The sequence below is a fragment of the Crassostrea angulata genome, chromosome 5 (genome assembly GCF_025612915.1).
Source record: "Crassostrea angulata isolate pt1a10 chromosome 5, ASM2561291v2, whole genome shotgun sequence".
Lineage (NCBI taxonomy): Eukaryota > Metazoa > Mollusca > Bivalvia > Ostreida > Ostreidae > Magallana > Magallana angulata.
Genome location: NC_069115.1, coordinates 43,897,907 through 43,916,137, shown reverse-complemented (window position 1 = coordinate 43,916,137; position 18,231 = coordinate 43,897,907). Strand labels below are relative to the sequence as shown.

General features: G+C 33.5%; 2 protein-coding genes across 2 annotated transcripts; one reads left to right on the top strand and one right to left on the bottom strand.

Moving 5' to 3' along the window:
* Window positions 1-312: 312 nt before the first annotated feature.
* On the top strand, window positions 313-10,756 carry LOC128183209 (mucin-5AC-like). The gene is made up of 6 exons (XM_052852132.1): window positions 313-722; window positions 4,549-4,587; window positions 6,745-7,089; window positions 7,268-9,400; window positions 9,767-9,845; window positions 9,994-10,756. Exons 1-6 carry the CDS (start codon window positions 647-649, stop codon window positions 10,256-10,258), a joined length of 2,937 nt encoding a protein of 978 aa, XP_052708092.1. The 5' UTR covers window positions 313-646; the 3' UTR covers window positions 10,259-10,756.
* A 714-nt stretch (window positions 10,757-11,470) lies between these two features.
* On the bottom strand, window positions 11,471-18,045 carry LOC128183213 (dehydrogenase/reductase SDR family member 6-like). Its single transcript, XM_052852136.1, has 10 exons — window positions 17,985-18,045; window positions 17,229-17,302; window positions 15,507-15,588; window positions 15,279-15,375; window positions 14,933-15,041; window positions 14,747-14,807; window positions 14,401-14,514; window positions 14,140-14,198; window positions 13,854-13,946; window positions 11,471-12,019 (listed from the first exon to the last, which is right to left on the bottom strand). The coding sequence occupies exons 2-10, from the start codon at window positions 17,298-17,300 to the stop codon at window positions 11,966-11,968; spliced, it is 741 nt and encodes a 246-aa protein (XP_052708096.1). The 5' UTR covers window positions 17,301-17,302; window positions 17,985-18,045; the 3' UTR covers window positions 11,471-11,965.
* Window positions 18,046-18,231: the final 186 nt, after the last annotated feature.

Sequence of the window (18,231 nt, the reverse complement as noted above, 5' to 3'; positions counted from 1 at the left end):
TAAGTAGGAATATCTGTATATATACACAATTTATTTTATGCAAAACGATACACTTGTTTAAACATGTTCCATGCTATTAAAATCAAATCTGAGACCATATTATGAAAAAGATGAAAAGAGGACAAACTTAATTCAGGCAATAAAAGAACCGTTAGGGAGTAATCGTTTCTCCTTCTGATGCTTCAGACGGACAGACAGGGTCTGACAGCGAGAAACAGATTAACAGGGGGAGAAGTCATTAATCCGTGAGACATCCGATGACGAATCGACGATTAAGGCATTCGACAGGGAGCTGTCATCCCCTGCACAGGTAACGCGCGCCCAGGTGTAGTGGACAGCCATCAGTGCAGGTTTCCTCACCTGTAGATCCAGCGCAACGGACGTGCATATCAACAAGCGGACCGACCCCTCCCCGAGCTCTTGTCCATCATTTGAGAGCAGTCACTGTTGAATTAATGCCGTTTTAACCAGATCCAGAGACTGAACATGTGACAAGACGAAAAAGCGGAAATATTTGTTTCGTGGACTGATTATTTTTCCTCTCCGGTGATGGAACCTTAGATAGAGGGAGAAATCAGGAAATCTTAGGGGAAACTTAACTTCATAAGAGGACATTCATCCAAACAGAACTTTATTTCTTATCATCATGAGCGTTCCCAAGGAATATCGTGGTCTCCTGTATGTTTCATATGTTCTTCTTCATGTGTTGTGCTTGTTTAATGGTGAGTATTTTATTTACCTTCGCTTCTTTTAATTAATCACTGGCCTATTTACAAGTATCATTGATGACCATTTACAAATGTTTATAGTATTTCTTTTTACATGAATGATTACCCAAAACATATTTCACCTAACGTTTTGTGTATGAATGAAATAAGAATACATTTAGACCGCAGGCAAAATATAGAATACATAAAGAAGTAATGATTTGTTTCGCATTAACCTCGAAATGCGCGATATTTCAAAGAGAAACTCTGATTTGCATAACAATCTAATTAACATATTAAACATAGGTACAGTACACACAGTCTGTGCTGGTTAACATGTGTCGAAAGCTGTTCAAAGGAAGTGGTGTACATTTGTGAACTTTTCCCCCTATATTCTAGGAATGGAGACATTCACAAGTTGACACAATTCCAAATCTTTTCTGAAACTGATGTGACTTTATTTCTTTTTTCAAAATTTGACATGATAACCAAGAAAATCGAACGAAAAAACAGTAATACTATTGTACTAAATACCAAAATTACTAATATACCAGGTATTTCAATCAAATATCGATTAAATCAATTATATTATCAAAATTCCAAGAATAAAACAATTTGCTTCAAAGTTCCGGTTGTTCGCTGATTATTTCTTAAATGTATTTGTGTTTCTCCGAAAGAATTTCATTTTTTACGAGATTTCACTCGTATTCGGCAGTATTTACGTGAAGTTGGTACAGGGCCGAGAAATAATTAGGGTAATGCACTGGAATAGACGATGTTCTTTTCTTGTTCTGTCCAGATCTAATGGAATAAAAACCTCGACTATTTTCCACTAAACCATTCATAACCCAGGTCGACTGGCGTATATCATAGTTAATAACAAAAGCATGTGTGTATTTACTATTTATCTCATGCATCAAACGTGCTTTGAATAATAGTTTGTTCCGCAATTTTATTTCATTACATGCAATGATATATGGTTCTGCGACTTTGTTCCGCTCTACTTTTGTATGTTTATTTGGATTGTTCTGAATAATTTTCGCTTTGTTAAAACTTCAAGCAACACAATTACAATTTGTCTTGGGGTGGGTTTACATAGGCTATTTACTATAGTAGTCTGTTGCCCAATCCTTTTGGATTATCAATGAAATATGTTTAAATTGATAACTTCAGACACTGAATAAAACAGTTTTAAGTACGTTTAGGTAAAATCTGTAAAGTTTTAACTTGAAAATGATTCATTTATGTTATTGTATTTAAAAAGAAAGAAAAAAAAATCCGTTCCATGTTCCGGCCCTCACGACAACCATTCTTTCACATTTTCAAAGTGTTTTCGGAGACATAAAAACGAAGTAAATTAACCCGTTAAAAATGTCACCGCTCATAAAGCAGCAAATAACATCTCGAGTCTTGCCCATAGTTTGGTGCAATCAAACTGTCATCCGGCGAATTAGGACATTAACTGCCAAAGGCTTGCATGGACTTTGTGCATTAGTGGAGGGACACCTCATTGACGATTTATATGGCGGATGAATAAATAGGTGTAAACATTACGCCCCAAGGACCCCCAAAAATTAGCAGACGAAGGCTCAACGGATGTTGTAATTATTAGATGACAAATATGAATTATGGCTTAATGAAGTTTTCGTATATATCTTTTTGAATACACTCACGCGTGAAGGGTGCTTGATTAATTGGTCTTAAATTCCCATGTATGTTTTCATTCCTTGATGACTCAACATGTAAAGTTATTCAGACTCAATTTCATATTCGAAATTCCAATTTTCATTTAATCATTTTATCAGCTACGGAATAAAACCTATCAGGTATCCAAATGAGCTCAAGAAGAAAAAAATAGCCATAAAATTTATTCAGGACCAGAATCTGTTTGTATTTATTTTTTCATACAACAGGCGGAAATAAAAAAAGAAGAAGATAAATTTAGCCTCCAATAATGAATGAGTCACACATTTGCAATGATTTTTTTAAGGGAAAACTAATACACACAAGTAACCGTTACTGCTGGCCCCTTTAGAAAAGACCAACGACCACAACAATTCTCCTTGTTTTGACCACAGTAGCGCCAGTCAAGGCCCCAGTGTTTGGTTGAGTAATATGTTTTGGTCGAGAGTAGGGAGGTTTTTACCAGTGTGTACCAATGCCGGTAGATGACACAGATCGAAGACTATGATTGGGAACACAAATCGCCGGCCATTAACGGTCTCTGTTTACGCGTAAATCCGTCAGGAAGGCCATTCTTTACATCGTTTCCTAAGTAATCACAACATTCTTGTCACCTTGTAAGGCGTCAACAACTTCTAGAATCTCTTCCTAACAATGCATGTCTTTTACTAGGTTTCCATTATAATAATGGAATCTTGTCTCCATTTTACCCCCTTATTTTTACAACTCCCAATTTCTTTCCGTAATTTAACAGAGTATGCATGTTTTATTACTATCATTATAATGGTTTTCATGACAATGGGATCTTCTATAACTCACAAAATTATTCTTAAATAGTATCTTCAATATATCTTCATAACAATACAAATGTTTACTAAGATGTCTTCATAATAAAAGGGGAATCTTCTACAATACTATTTTTGAATAATATTTTCAATATACTTTCATAACTGTACATATCAGTTACTTGGTTTTCATTAAAATAATGGAATCTTGTATCCATTACCTCTTTTTATCTAGATCTATAACAACTCCTAATGTCCCTTCGTAACAGTGCATATCTCTTTCTATGATGTCTTATGAAAACGGGAAGAATCTATCATAATAATCACACGTTTTCAAAACTATATATAACATCTTTTTCTTGATAGGAAATGACAAAAAATAGAAACTCTTTCAATACTCCCATGTTGTTGTAAATTTATAAGCGGTTGACAATTAGTTGTTCTTTTGTAATTGATTTATTTAATTCAAAGTTGAAAACATGACAACATTCATTTGGTAAAGTCAACATTGTAGCGAAGTGGAAACATGATCATTAGATTTTATCTTGAAAACTGACAAATCAATGCATTTTGTGTTTTCTGTCATGTTGTAAATTTTGTATTTACTGGGTGGGTGTAAGTACAAAAAATACACCCACCCAGTAAATTCAAAATTAACAACATGACATTTCTCCTGTGCAATAAATAAGATTACAGTATAGGGGGCTGCATTTACATTACATAGAGTATATATACGGTGAGCCCCTCATGGTGAAAAATGGCCGTTTGTTGTAGGTATACGCTAGAGGGGAGCGTTAGTTGCCAACGACGCTCTGCTTCTCTTTTTGAAGACACATTGCAGCTGTTTGATATATCCTTGTTATATGAGCAAAGCAGAAGCAGAAAGATATAAATATGCGTTAGAGTTTTATTAATACCTCCTACTCATTGTAAGGAGGCAGTCGTAATAGGTTGAAATATATATATGCCATTAATGGCATGTAAGTAATATATACCGAAGGGAGGGTCGCACACACAGGTATCGGCACATTGTACATGTATTATGCATGTAAATTCAGGCGAGTTCATTTACATGTATATGTGAATGAAAACTTAAATCAGTTGTAGAGTATTACTGTTGCACTTATGAAAAGTAATTTGTGGGAATGGTTTAATAATACAAATGCAATATCATGTAGAAAAAGACAATTTTGGGAAATTTAAATGCATAAAATAATGTCATTATACAATGCACATGGTATATATTTACGAGTTAAAGGTGTAGATATTAAGGTCAATGTCCTTAAACAATTCCGAGTTAAAGATTTGGATATTAAGGTTATTGTTAACAAATTGACGAATTTTGTAAACATACCTTTTCTCTCTTATTTCAGTGTCGTTTGCAAAGAAGTGCCTACATCATGAAGGACCTGGTATGTGTACACTTCTCTTTCATTAATGCCATTTTAATATTAAACAATTATAGCAGATTTCATAGATTAAAGCAATTTCAGAAATTTTGCTACAGGATATCTTACCATACTACAGATAGTTTAACTTACATGTAAAACTATGCCGCTTGGAATTAAAATTCTGCAATTTTAAAACACGTGCTTTTCTCTTAAAGTACAAACCAGTAAATAACCCAGAAAAGTCATGCTAGTATATATACAGCGGGCACCCCTCTTGTAACATGTACATGTACAGTTCAACATACATGGTTCATATATTTGGGATGAGACACATTTTGCATGTCGCCCCACAAACGATAATATTAATTCCAAAGTTGAAGATCAAAAACATTCTACTGTACAGGTAAGTAATGAAAATGGACAAGGGCGTGAAGATTTTATCAAAAAACAAATGGCATACATGGTCCTCAATCCCCAAGCCGTGTGGTCATAAATTATTCCTAGAAAATAAAAGAGCACTTTCTCGTCGGGGGAGGAATTTGGCTAGACAAGGCTTTATTACCCGTTACAGAGTCCTTTGATTCAATATGGAGGTCAACCACATCTTGTCAACTGGTCCCTAATTTAGATTTCTTTCTACAGTTTTATTAGGTCAAACCTTATTGGTTATATATGCAAAAGAATAAATGCTAATTATTTTTTTTTTGATATAAATATATAAATGCGTTTTATTACATGTATGAGGAATTTTTGTACGTAAAATCCACACAAAATCCACATAGTGTTCACTTTAAGGATACAGTATATTTCAGGGTACAAGAGTCATTGATTATGGGAATTTAGATTGTGACAAATATGGCGCAAACCAACATTATAATGGAACAAAAAACTTACAACAAAATATGATGTGTGGATTTTTTTATATTAAAAATTCTGCACGACATAAGCAATTAATAGAAGTAAAATAATATTTACATAAGTATTCACTTACGACAAAATTTATGTATGCGGTTACGTGATATATATACTAGTTAATTAAGATGCATTCTTCAAACGCTTGCCAACATCCCTTAGGGCAATGACCTAAAGCATTTTTGAATGACACAATTCAGTGAAAATTTGTAGGAGTTCATTATTCTTAATGCACAGTGCAATAACACAACAGCTCTTTGCCAAAGAGCTGTATACATGTATGTACAGATATAATTCATTATCAGTCTCAACACTACTTTCACTAACGATAATGTCCATATCGTATTTCAACAATGCGCATCCCAATCCCGATGTGGCTAACGGAGAACAAAGTAGCTTTCATATTGCTGATGGGATTGGGGAACATAAAAAGGCCTCCCGTCAAAGGGCTTGCGTGGTGGAGGTGACAGTGTTACACCAGTTAACGTCCACATGTGACAGTTTTGTCTCTGTTCAGCGCTTAAGCTGTTGCTTTGAACCTAAATCATTTTTTGGTCATTATGTGCCTAAGGGGAAAGACGGACAGTATCGGTCATTGAGTTAACATTTATTTGTCTCTCATCAATATGCATCACTTCGGGAATTTCAATTTAGCGGGTCTAAACTTGGAAGTGTTTAATTAGTTCGTACCTGTTTTTACTCTCAGACGTGAGCTCTCCGTTTTCTTGATTGATGTTTCTTTGCATCGATCAACTAGGTTAGTTTAGAACAAAAATAAAGATGTATCATGTCATCTTTTTTGTTGTTCATTCAAACTTGCCAAATTTCATAAGATCTCATTTGTTACGCTATAATTGAAAATATACATTTGTAAATACAGGGTTTGCAAAATCATATAACAATGAAAGTATATGTTTTCATCTTAGGAATAAATTTCTTTTTAAGGGAACTTGTTGCTCACAATTTAATTTGTATGCCCTTTCGCGTGTTTTTTTTAAAGCTTCCTCTACCATATACACCAATCTGATATTAGTATACACCTGTACTAAAAATATTCCACTGTATTGCTTGATTTAAAACAAGCATGACTTCTTTAACATTCCCTTTTGCATTCAAAAATTTACATTATTACAACAATATCAGGATCACCTTAAATGTGCGTTTGTGTTGAAACCCATTATACAGCTACTGTTATTGTCTCTTAATTTAGCACTTGTATTGTAAAGAAATAACGGGCTTTAAATTTGTTTCCTTTGTATTTTCTAGTCGTGGAAATGTGTACTGACAGTGTAATCCAGGCTCAACATGCAGTCATAATAGAAACTTCTTTATTTTCCGGAAAAGGGAACTGTGTATGTACATTCAATGTAACTGGTGATTACCTGGAAATAGGCCATCTTGACTTTCCCGAGCAATGCGGCAATAAGTTAGACTTCCATCTAGGAGCGGAAGGAAGTCCTCATAGTGACGTTCAGTCTATTGAATGTACCAAAGTCACGGCAGAGTTCAATACAACGGAAGTGAAGGAAGGAAATGTTCTGTTATCACAAACGGAATTTGGTGCCGCGGAACCAGGATCATCTTGCGTTTCTATGGAAACGGATCCAAATGGTAAATGAAAATGAGATGATCAAAAAGTTAAATTGTGATCGGTTTTGTGCTTGGTCATTTCGTAATATTGCAAAAAACTGCAACATTTTTCCGAAAATGACTATATTTTTAATTTCCACAAAATCCCTCTTTTTCTTTTATCCTTTTATTAATCAAATATGCTTTTTAATTTTGACAGAGTTTGTTTATGTGCACTGCGAGGCTGTCGTAGAAGAGAGCACAAGAACCCTGACTTCAGACACCACTACAGACAACAAGCTGACTCCTATTTCCATTAAAGATATGTTTCAAGATCAGTCAACTGGAGCGTCAAATGCAATTCAGGAACTTCTGAGTAAATCCGGATTAAGTCAGGATAGTATTTTTATGGAACCCAATCTCATACAGACTCAGTCAATCAACTCGCTCAATCTGATGGACAAAATGGTCACTCCGGAAATGATAGGTGAAGATATGACTGCTTCAACACCAAGGAGTGTTTCATCTCCCATGTCAACAAAACAGCCCACAGCTGAAACAACTGTATCTTCTGCAACAGTCCCACAAGAAACATCATTACTCGAAACTACTGAACCAACAACAGTCTCTCCTTCAGTTTCTTCATCTGCTACTCAGGAAACAACTGCTCAGACTACCAAGGGTTCTGCCATTTTTTCAACTGTTTCACAGAAAACATCTTCAACCTCATCACAAAGGTCTTCTACCACCACAACCACTAGTCATCCGACAACACCCGTTGTTGATTCTTCATCTCTCACTTCTACTGTTGCGAGCACCTTGTCAACTTCAACACAAAAATCTGAATCTCATACGGATGAACACAGTCTCTCATCATCTACATCATCACCATCAACAACAAGGAGTAGTTCTAGTTCAAACCCATCATCAACCCCACAAGCAGTAACACAGACAACCAGCTTGAAAGTGGAAAAAACAACAGTTGAAGAGAACGTCACACCAAGTGTACCTCCATCTTCAACAACAGTGTCAAATGAGGTGAAAACAACAATTTCAACACAAGAGACATCATCTACAACTGCAGCAATAAATGTTACCTCGAGAGACAAAGGTTCAGAGACCACAACACAAGAACCTACAACAAAGTCGGTAACACTAGATGTGTCACCGACTATGAAAAGTTCAGACATAACTACAACCATTTTGTCAACAACTGTTCTGGGACTGTCCTCAAAACAGGAAAAATCTACATCTTCCGCACCAAGCTCAGACCTGACGACATCTGTTTTGTCTTCCACGCCAAAAAGTTTACCCGTCACAACGTCCCCAGTGGATAATATTCCATTGAAAATGCCTGAAGTGTCAAAGACAGCACCATCAGATTCAGTTGAGACAACGACGACGAAAATATTTCCGACCAAAGCTGTAAAAGATACAGTTTCAACACCAAGCATGCTGGAGCCATCAACTCCTGAAATTGTATCCACCTCTCAGTACACGTTTTATACCGCTCTTCCTGACTTAAACGAGCTCTATTCAGAAGAACTTCAACGCATAGGGTCTTCTACAGTATTCCCTGTTCACATAGCAGAAATCAAAACGACAACGAAATCAGATATGTTCAAAACAACAAGCTCTCCTGGTGTTCTGAACGAGAAAGCAACAACAGAGGCGAAAATAACAACAACTGATGCAGCAACGACAGAGAAGACAACGACAACAGACTCGCCCAGCACAACATCTGAGACGTCAAAAACAACAGCGTTTGTAAAACCAACAGCAATGTCCGTCACAGAGGTGCAATCAGAAACAACAAGCAATGCTGTTACAAAGCAATCCAGTACTACAGATAATGAACCATCGGAAGCTCCTATCACTTCAACAATAAGAACAACTAAAGAAGCAACAACGAAGGTAGTTTCCAGTACAACAACTGTCAAACCCACAACCTCAACGGCAAAGACAACAACATCGACACAAACGACATTTAAACCAACAACAGAAAAGGTTGTCCCAACAATAGCTATAAAGACAACAAACGCTCCAGTTGACCATGGCCATCATCATGATCATGCGACTCCAGAACCAACCTTTGTACCAAGCATCAAACCAAGAGGAGACGTAGAGACGAAGACTGCTCAACCCATGATCGTCAACAAGCCTGTCATGACGAGACTACCTCCCATCGTCATCCCTGTTGACGGGACGAAGCAGATCACGTTCAAGCCGTCGTTCACCCCGGAACATAAGGACTCGGATCACTCACACGGTAAATCACACGAGGAAAGCAAGCCGCCTGCGGATCTCTCCACGGTGGACGATTCCGAACAGCTTGATGACGACACTATTACAGGTAAAAATAAATACTATTACCGGTAAAAATAAACACTATTTCAGGTAAAAAAAAAAAAAAAACAACCACCACACTAATACAGGTAAAAATAAACACTATTACAGGGAAAAAAACCCCCAAAACTGCTTGGTGTATTAGTATAGCCTTTGATAACGCAAAAATGGCATATTCCTTTCATTTTTGCGGATTGTCTATAACGTAAACTATTTTTATATACCAAAAAATATCTAAAGACGTAGAGTTTTTGCGAAACTATTGAATACTTGTCTTCCACGAAACATTACAATTTAGGGGCGTTTCCATATCCTTTCTTCATTTGAAGACTTGGAGAGTTTGCAGTCAATGTAATGTGTTTCTTATTTTCAGTTATCGTGGTCGGGTCTGTGATCGGTATCCTAGTCTTCATCGCCATCATCGTCATTTTGACGACATTTTTGAAATCAAGGTAACAAATGACTGCAGAGGTTATCGAATCTATACTATTTGCAATTTCCTACATTGAATACGTAATGAAAAGTTTCACTAACTAATCCACAAAAAATACATGTAATACAAACTTGTGGTTCACCAACTTTTATGTTTTGTTTCTTCAGGAGAAATGCTAGCAAACAGACGGAAGAAAAGGACGACATAGAAATGAACGGAGGGACCAAAGGAATAGATAATCCGCTGCTCCAGTTAGAGGAAGAGGAATCAATGGCAGCTAATGGAACAGCCAGTCATGCCAACGGAAAGGCGAACGGGGTGGTAGAAGGAAAAGTGGAAGAGTCTCCAAAGGAAATTGCAAAAGACAGCGGTGCGGAAAATATCTCAGCGGGAGAGAAGACGACGACAGAAAATAAATCTGAAGATATCTAGTGAAATCTGAACCGACATTGACTTTTTCAGCAGTTATTGTTAAATTGTGTGTCTGTTTCTCATGCGGCGCAATGAAAAATGCAGTGAGCCTTATACCAAAGTGACTCTTTACTTTTTATACTTGAAAATTTAAAACATATCATGTTTACAGGGTACACGTTTTAAATGAACTTTTTTTCATATTATATCAGACTTTCAGTTTTAGAAAGTAATACATCGATTGCTTTATCGGCTATCCATGACTCGTTTAACTTTTAGAAACAATGCAAAAATATTTTAATTGAAACAATTTTTGCATTCTTATATAGGGTAGATTTGATTATAGATTGTTGATGAAACATTTTCTAAATCTGAGTGTTTCTAGTCAAATGTGAATAATGCACTTGACATGCTCACTGGGGATGAACTACTGTATTTTACCGTATTCATGTTGATGCACTGTGTTAAAACATAGGAAATTCACCCAACATCGAGTGTTAATAAACGTAGATTAGTTTCTCTTTTTATCATTTGAAGTTAATGCTATAATAGCTACTTACAATTGTTGTCATGATGAAGTGAATATTAGCATATGTTAATGTATGTATGAGCAAGAGAGGTATGCTATGAGAGAGAGAGAGAGAGAGAAAGAGAGAGAGAGAGGAGAGAGAGAGAGAACAATGAAGTATGGAAAAAATATATATATATCTTTTTACAATAAAACCCGAAATATCATTTTGTAATCATTGACTCACTTAATACTTTTTACATGTTGCAGAGTTTTTATCAACTGCTGACTTTGTATACACGCGTGGTTTATTTATGGTGCATGTTGGGAAAAGTACAAAGTATTACGTACTTCTACAAGTAACCTACAGTCCTTAAGTACAACAATGTACCTGTATATGGTGGGTCAGCTTATGTCAGGAAGGTCACTGGCAGATCTAAACCAGCTCCACCTAAACATTCCCCTGTCCTCGTAAAATACAGGCGCCATTGTTTCAATACATGATCTATGATTTCTGCCTCAGGCGATTGTCAAACCCAATAACTCAAATAATCAATGATCAATATAGGACATTACTATGATCAGTTATATTGTGTTCACACAAGTTTTTGGGTCTACACCCTTCAACAAAGCTAACTAGTTAGCGATAGTAATAATGTATTTTCCTAATATCCACATTTCAATGTTTTGAACAAAAAAAAAAATAGATTAAGAACATGAATCAATCCAAAAATATTGATTTATTGATAATTTTACCCAAAGTGCATCATTTGTAAAAATAATCTACATACAAGTACTGTAAATAGATAAAACTATATAAGTGTATAATTCTAATAATTAAAAAAACAATTTGTTCATTGAAAATAAACTGCATAATATAATAATGTTGAAGGCAAAAATATAAATATGTTTGCCACTGAAGACTTCCTTGAATATGAAATGTAATATTAATGCAAAGGAAAACAACCATTTTTGTAATAATACTGTTCCTGATTACATATACAACCATAATGTTAATATTGAGGTAAATTGTTGATCATAGAACATGTATTACATCAATCTAACACACTTCAAATTTTGTTCATTACATCAATCACAGTGCAAAATAATCATTCTTAACCCTAAGATTTTAGAGATAAGTTCTACATGTATTGGTATATGTACAAGTATTGAGGATTTCTGCTTTATCCGCATGGATATTTGGGTTTGGCCGACGTCATCTAAATACTCCATCCACCATCAATGACATACTCTTTTCCTGTTACATACACAGCCTACAAAAGAGATGTTTTAAAATTAAAAATATTCACCTATTACATAATTACAGTTCAATATTTTTTTTAATGTATAGTAATGTGAGTTGGTTTTTTTTTCTGCGTGACCTGGTATCTCTTACTTGTCGGAGATTAACGGAGACAGCAGAGCAACTGGTTGAACGAGACTAGAGTTCATTATTGGTTGGATCCATACACTTTTTTGAAATATTTAGAATACCAATACATGGTTTGATGAAACGATTCTATTTTTAATTATTACACAACATGATTCATAAGAGGTTTTCTCGAAATTCTTGTCGGAAAAGTCCAAGATTCCATGTTATAAAAATGTGTGTAATTCAAATAGAGATTATAAACTACTTGCCAAGCAAAATAACATCGTTGATTTTAAGATAAATAATAATCGATAAAATCAACTCCCGTCAGTACTTCAGTACTTTGATTTAAAAATCTAAAAAAATTTTGCACTGATAAAATGCTATTTTTATCCATTACCAAATCAACATGTAATGAAATTATTTTAAAGTCTCAAACTTTTTCTCAAATTATGATAAACTTGTTATGAAAATCTTAAAATTTCAGACAATAATTAAAACAAAAAGTATTGGTCTATTATGTAAAATTTGAGATATGGCATGAAAAAAGCTGATTTTTAGGCAAAAATTGGGATTCATTTTTCCTTGACTTTAATTAAATGTAAGTCAAATTTGGCAATATGTGTCGATAGAAATAATGAAAAATTGTAAAATTATGTTTTTCGTAACAAAATGATATCCTACTGCACAAACTATCTGGATATTTTTTGCACTGAAAATAAAGAAGCTAAAGTGACGGTACTCAAAAACAACTGAGTTATGAAAAATGTTTATTTTCTTCTTAAAAACCTTCCGCCACAAAATATAGTCCCATACTAAACTCTGTAAATACGTAATTTGTCCATTACTATTTATTTAAGATAGTTTAATTGGCATTATAAAATTTGAATTTATGGGTAGAATCAATATATGATACATAATTTCTAGAATAGAAGTGACCCAAAATGACTACCCAAAAACAGAGGAACGAACCTTTTTAAGCTTTATTAAACACCTTATATTTCATTGGTTAAAACTTTTACCTTCCAAACTTTGACCTAAGACAAAGACATTTATTCAGCTACTGCCATTATAGGCTGACATAAAATTTTTTGATCTAGCTTTCAACATATAAATATTTCTGATAGATTGAACAAGGAGCATTATGTACATGTATAAGGTACTAAAGTTTCTTTTTGAATTAACAAGTTGTAAATTAATCATCTAATTATTTATTCTGAGTTATCAAACAAAATTCAATGTATTGAGTGTAAAAGATATAAAAGTGAATTTATTTTTTATAACAGTCAAAGATTAAGTTAATTAAGACTGATTGCTATGAAAGCTAGGCTCTGTTCCATAAACAGTTACTAATTCTTTGTCATAAATATAAGCTTTATAAATTTTATACTTTTTACAAGAATATAAAATTGAATATTTAAATGTTAAATAATGATCATGATGATAAATCTGAATGTGTGTAGATTTATATGTTATCATGTAAAGATTAAGTGGTTTATACATAAATTTTAAAATGCTGTGACAAGGGGAATAACTCTGTCATATTTATACCATTTAAATATCATGTATATTTTATGACCTGTGACATTAGTTATAAATATAATGTGAATTGATCACATGAAATTGAATTATATCTATGTATATTTACAGGGTGAGTTATTGTTAAATCACAAATAAACCCTTATTTACTTCAATCAAAAGACCCCTGTTACACAAGTAATAACTGATTACAGTACCTCATCCGATGCTAGATATACCACCAGGTTAGCCACTTCCTCTGGGGTCCCAAACCGGCCCGTTTTCTGTCTTGCTTCAAAGTCCTTTCTTGCCTTAAGAAATAAAAAATCCACAAAACCACTGAATTACTTCTAAAAAAAAAATAAAAAAAAAAATTAGAAAACTAGACCCCTTGAAATTGTAAATTTACATGTAGTTATGATAACACTTTAATTAAATCAGGTTTTTAATTGTTTTCACAGTAAATGAAGCCATAGATGCAGACATGGTATCTTAGGCACCAACCTTTTGGGGATCTGCCTGTGCTTCTATGCGACCTTGTAGGGAAGGAGTGTCAATTGTACCTATATACATATAAACAATAATATCAATTTCATACCTTTTATACGATGTTTTATTTGAGTTAATATATCTTCATAAAATCATGGTTAGTTTTAATTCAGTATACCACAAAACTCTATTGATAGTAAAATTCTCAAAATATAATTTTTCTTCCAACCTTTCGAGAAAAAAAGCTAAGTAACAATTTAATGTTGTTGCTCATACCTGGACAAATAGAATTACACCTGATGTTGTCCCCCACAAAGTCGGCAGCTATACCTCTACTCAGACCAATCACAGCAGCTTTAGTGGACCCATACACACACCGATTAGGGGCACCTGTAACGGGAATTCATACATTTTACCGAAAAAATTTGTCATATTTGACTACCGGTACTGGAAATTTTTTTAAACATGTCTAGGTGCTTAAACTGTGTTATTTTAAATGTATTTTGTTGTTATGGAAAAAAGCAAAAAAGATCAGAGAAATATGTGAGAGAGAGAGAGAGAGAGGGTAAAATTTAGATGAATGAGGGCACTTGACTGATTTAGACAAGCATTAGTTACTTACCATGTATACTAGAGGCCACAGATGACATGTTGAGAATGGCTCCAGACTTCTGCTGCTTCATCTGTACATGTATTTGGTAATGAACAATTACTACACATGCAAAATATAAACAATTAAGGAAGACAACTCCTGCTTTCAATAAACAATTATAAAAACATAGCAATATGAAAAGCACTAAATCAAAACCTTTGGAAGAAACTGGGTACACATTCTCCACATGCTTTTGACATTCAAATCAAAGGAGAAGTCCCAGGCTTTTTCATCAGTCTCAAGTATTGTTCCATGATGAACATACCTAATGTTAAAGAGGGTATTGTAAATTATCTATGGACACTGTATACTTGGCTTAGATTCAATATCCTATTCTGCCAAGTGTCTTGCATTAAAAGATTAAATTAACACTATATACAATCAAATCAGTTTTCATATTAAAAATCAAATCTACATTTAAAGGTAGTCAAGGGACATTTTTTACAGTTTTGAAAACTAGAGTTGTATTATTTCTGTTATCAATACGATATAAACTATTTACCCAGCGACATTAAACAGAATGTCTATCTTCTCCACAGTGGCAGCAAAAGCTTTGACATCTTCTGTTTTTGTCACATCAAGAACTCTAGTTTCAATTCCTGCATCAAAATATCCACTACTAGTATACACATGCACAGTTTTCACATTTTCTTAATCAACCTTAATACTTGTACATGTAGCTGCACATTGAAGTGAAATGTATTAATTAAAATAGAATACAGGATGATACCTGGACAGTCTTCTGCTAATTTCTTTAACAAATCTGCATTAATGTCGGTTGCAATTACTTTTGCGCCCTCTCTAGCAAAAGCCTGAAATACACAGTAAACAAAATTAATGTAGTTTTCAGGTAATCATCCAAATGCAAGACTATAAATAAATGTACAAAATCATAACATGAATAAATTAACATTGCTTTGCGTTTCCTTTTTATATATACATTCATGTTTTATATCAAATTAGGCCTAAAAAAAAAATGTGTGTTTAGGGTAACCCGACCTACCTACAAAAATGCCCCGATCCTATCATTTTTAGATGTCTGTTTTTATCTGATTATGAATTTTATATTATTTTTATTAAAAAATCCATTTTTAAATATGGCACAAACAAACATTCTTAGGATTCATGCAGAAAAAAATATGATAAAATAAAAAAAAAATCCCTACTTACCTAACCTAATTTTTTCATCAGTGTTACCCTAAACACACACTTTTTTTATAGGCCTTATTCATTTACTTGGTAAGAACAATAAAATCAAGTAAAGTTTTATAAATCCATTATTTCCTGATCGTGTTATCCTCCAGCGTAGTGCAATTGGTTTGAGTGTTGAAAATGAATCTGTAGGTCATGAGTTCAAATCCCATTGGGGCTCTTATAATTTTTACCTTTCAATAAATTTTTAAAACTTATATTTTAGTTAAATATTATGAAAGGACTATATATGATACGGGCCTAAAATGACCCCCTAAAATGAACATCATCATTTTACTGTAATTCTTTGTTTTCTTTTTACAGATATTTATGAGATATTTTACATAATGTTCATTTTGATTCAACTGCACACAATTTAGAAATATGACATCATAAAGACAACCTTTTCCTGCCATTTTTAGCATAAATCAGCTTGTTTTCAAGCAGTTTTTCTTTCAGAAAACATAGAGCGCATGCTTGAACAAACAAAATATTTTGATCAGAGATGTATCTAGCCAAGGCTAACAAGTGACAAAAAAAATTTTCTTGTTCAAGCATGCGCTCTATTTTTTCCATTCATAAAAAGATAAGAAAAATGTCAATTTTTGACTGATTTTGCTTGAATTATAGAAATAGCGTCACTTCTGACGTCATAAACTGCCAGTGAGCGCAAATAAATCAAATAAATAGGTGAAAAATATATTTTACTTCAACTCTTCTAAAAAATGACATAACATTTTATTGTACCAGAAACACTTTAAAAAAAGGCGAATTATGAGGACCATTTTTACACATATCAAATATTGTTCTTTAAAAATTCTAAAACAGTGAAAGTATTTTGATTTTTGCATTCCTTTCTTAACATTAATATAGACAGGTGTCCCATATCACCTTTAACTTGCTTAATGAAAATATTTTAGTAGTATCCCAATACATTTCATATCTTTTTTTTAAATTCTACATTAGGCATTTTTATTTAAATGCAACTTTAGTATTTCACTAGAAATTGCTTTTACAGTTCTACTGTGTTTCAATTTTATTTTTTGGAAATGCAATGATGAACCAAAAATGTTTTGTGTTTTGTTTTGATATAATTCACCCCCCCCCCAATTTTTTTTTTTATTAAACAATGTTTTATACAATCATATTTACAAATTTTAGATCAGATTATTGGAAACAAAATACATATATTTTTAAGAAATCTGATTAATGCTGGTCTTATGAACTATATTTACAAGAATCGGGAATTATATGCACCTACCAAAGCTGTGGCTCTACCTATTCCCTGCCCTGCTGCTGTGAGCACAGCTATTTTCCCGTCTAATCTTCCCATATCTTAATCAAAAGGAGATATACAATACATGTTATTACATGCATATCAAATACATCAATAATAAATGTGTGATTTTCTGCTTCCATAAGTAAAAACAGAGAAAATTTAATTGCAATAAAAAAAACCTGAAATATTTAAATAAATCTTTCCACAAAACTAGTGAGCTGCCGGTAAGTTGCTACCGGTCTGAAAAAATTGATGGACAACCTGGGTCCAAAGTCGTCCATCCAATTTTTTCAGACCAGAAACTACAGACTAGCAGCTAGACACAATGCATATACACTGCATATACAATGCACTTACCTGTAAAGAATATCTAGCTCACTGATGTACATTTGATTTGAAATTAAAATAAATATATTTTATAGTAAAATACAGCTAAACATGTAAATTTGTACATGCCATAAAAATTCAATTTCAATAATGACAAAAGTAAATAATTCAACTGTGAACAACTGTATGCATATTTGCCAAATATTTAGAACGTACTGGTAAATGGCTAGTATTTTGCATGCAATGCAGCAATCATGCTTAGAACAATATTGACTTAAATTTTGATTGATCAATGACAGTCAACAAAAACACTATATTATAAAATAATAAAACATAAAATATCAATGCATGAACTATGCATTGGAAAAAAATAATTAAATATCATCAAAAGCTGCATAGTTACAGTGGTACCTTCAGCTCAGAGGAATGAAAGACAACTCTTCCAAAGAAACACGCCTACTTATTTTTCAACTTCCGGAGTGATAGGTTTTAGCTTACTCGGTGAGGAAACGTCTTATCATATGCTTAGAAGTGGATTAAAAGTCCTTTTCATCACTTTTTACCAAAGTACTTTGAATAAGTTCTTATCCCGAAAGATTGAAAAATCAATATCAAATTATATATTTTTTTCATTTATAGGCAAAAGAATGATGGAAAT

Bases quoted from the DNA above. Each gene is read 5' to 3' on its own strand.
- LOC128183213 (XM_052852136.1), bottom strand. From the start codon at position 17,300: ATGGGAAGATTAGACGGGAAAATAGCTGTGCTCACAGCAGCAGGGCAG. The intron at 14,515-14,746 runs GTAAGTAACTAA...TTCCCGTTACAG, and splicing joins TGTGGCCTCTAGTATACATG to GTGCCCCTAATCGGTGTGTG. The intron at 13,947-14,139 runs GTTGGTGCCTAA...TTATTTCTTAAG, and splicing joins CACAGGCAGATCCCCAAAAG to GCAAGAAAGGACTTTGAAGC.
- LOC128183209 (XM_052852132.1), top strand. From the start codon at position 647: ATGAGCGTTCCCAAGGAATATCGTGGTCTCCTGTATGTTTCATATGTT. The intron at 4,588-6,744 runs GTATGTGTACAC...TGTATTTTCTAG, and splicing joins CCTACATCATGAAGGACCTG to TCGTGGAAATGTGTACTGAC. The intron at 9,846-9,993 runs GTAACAAATGAC...TTGTTTCTTCAG, and splicing joins ACGACATTTTTGAAATCAAG to GAGAAATGCTAGCAAACAGA.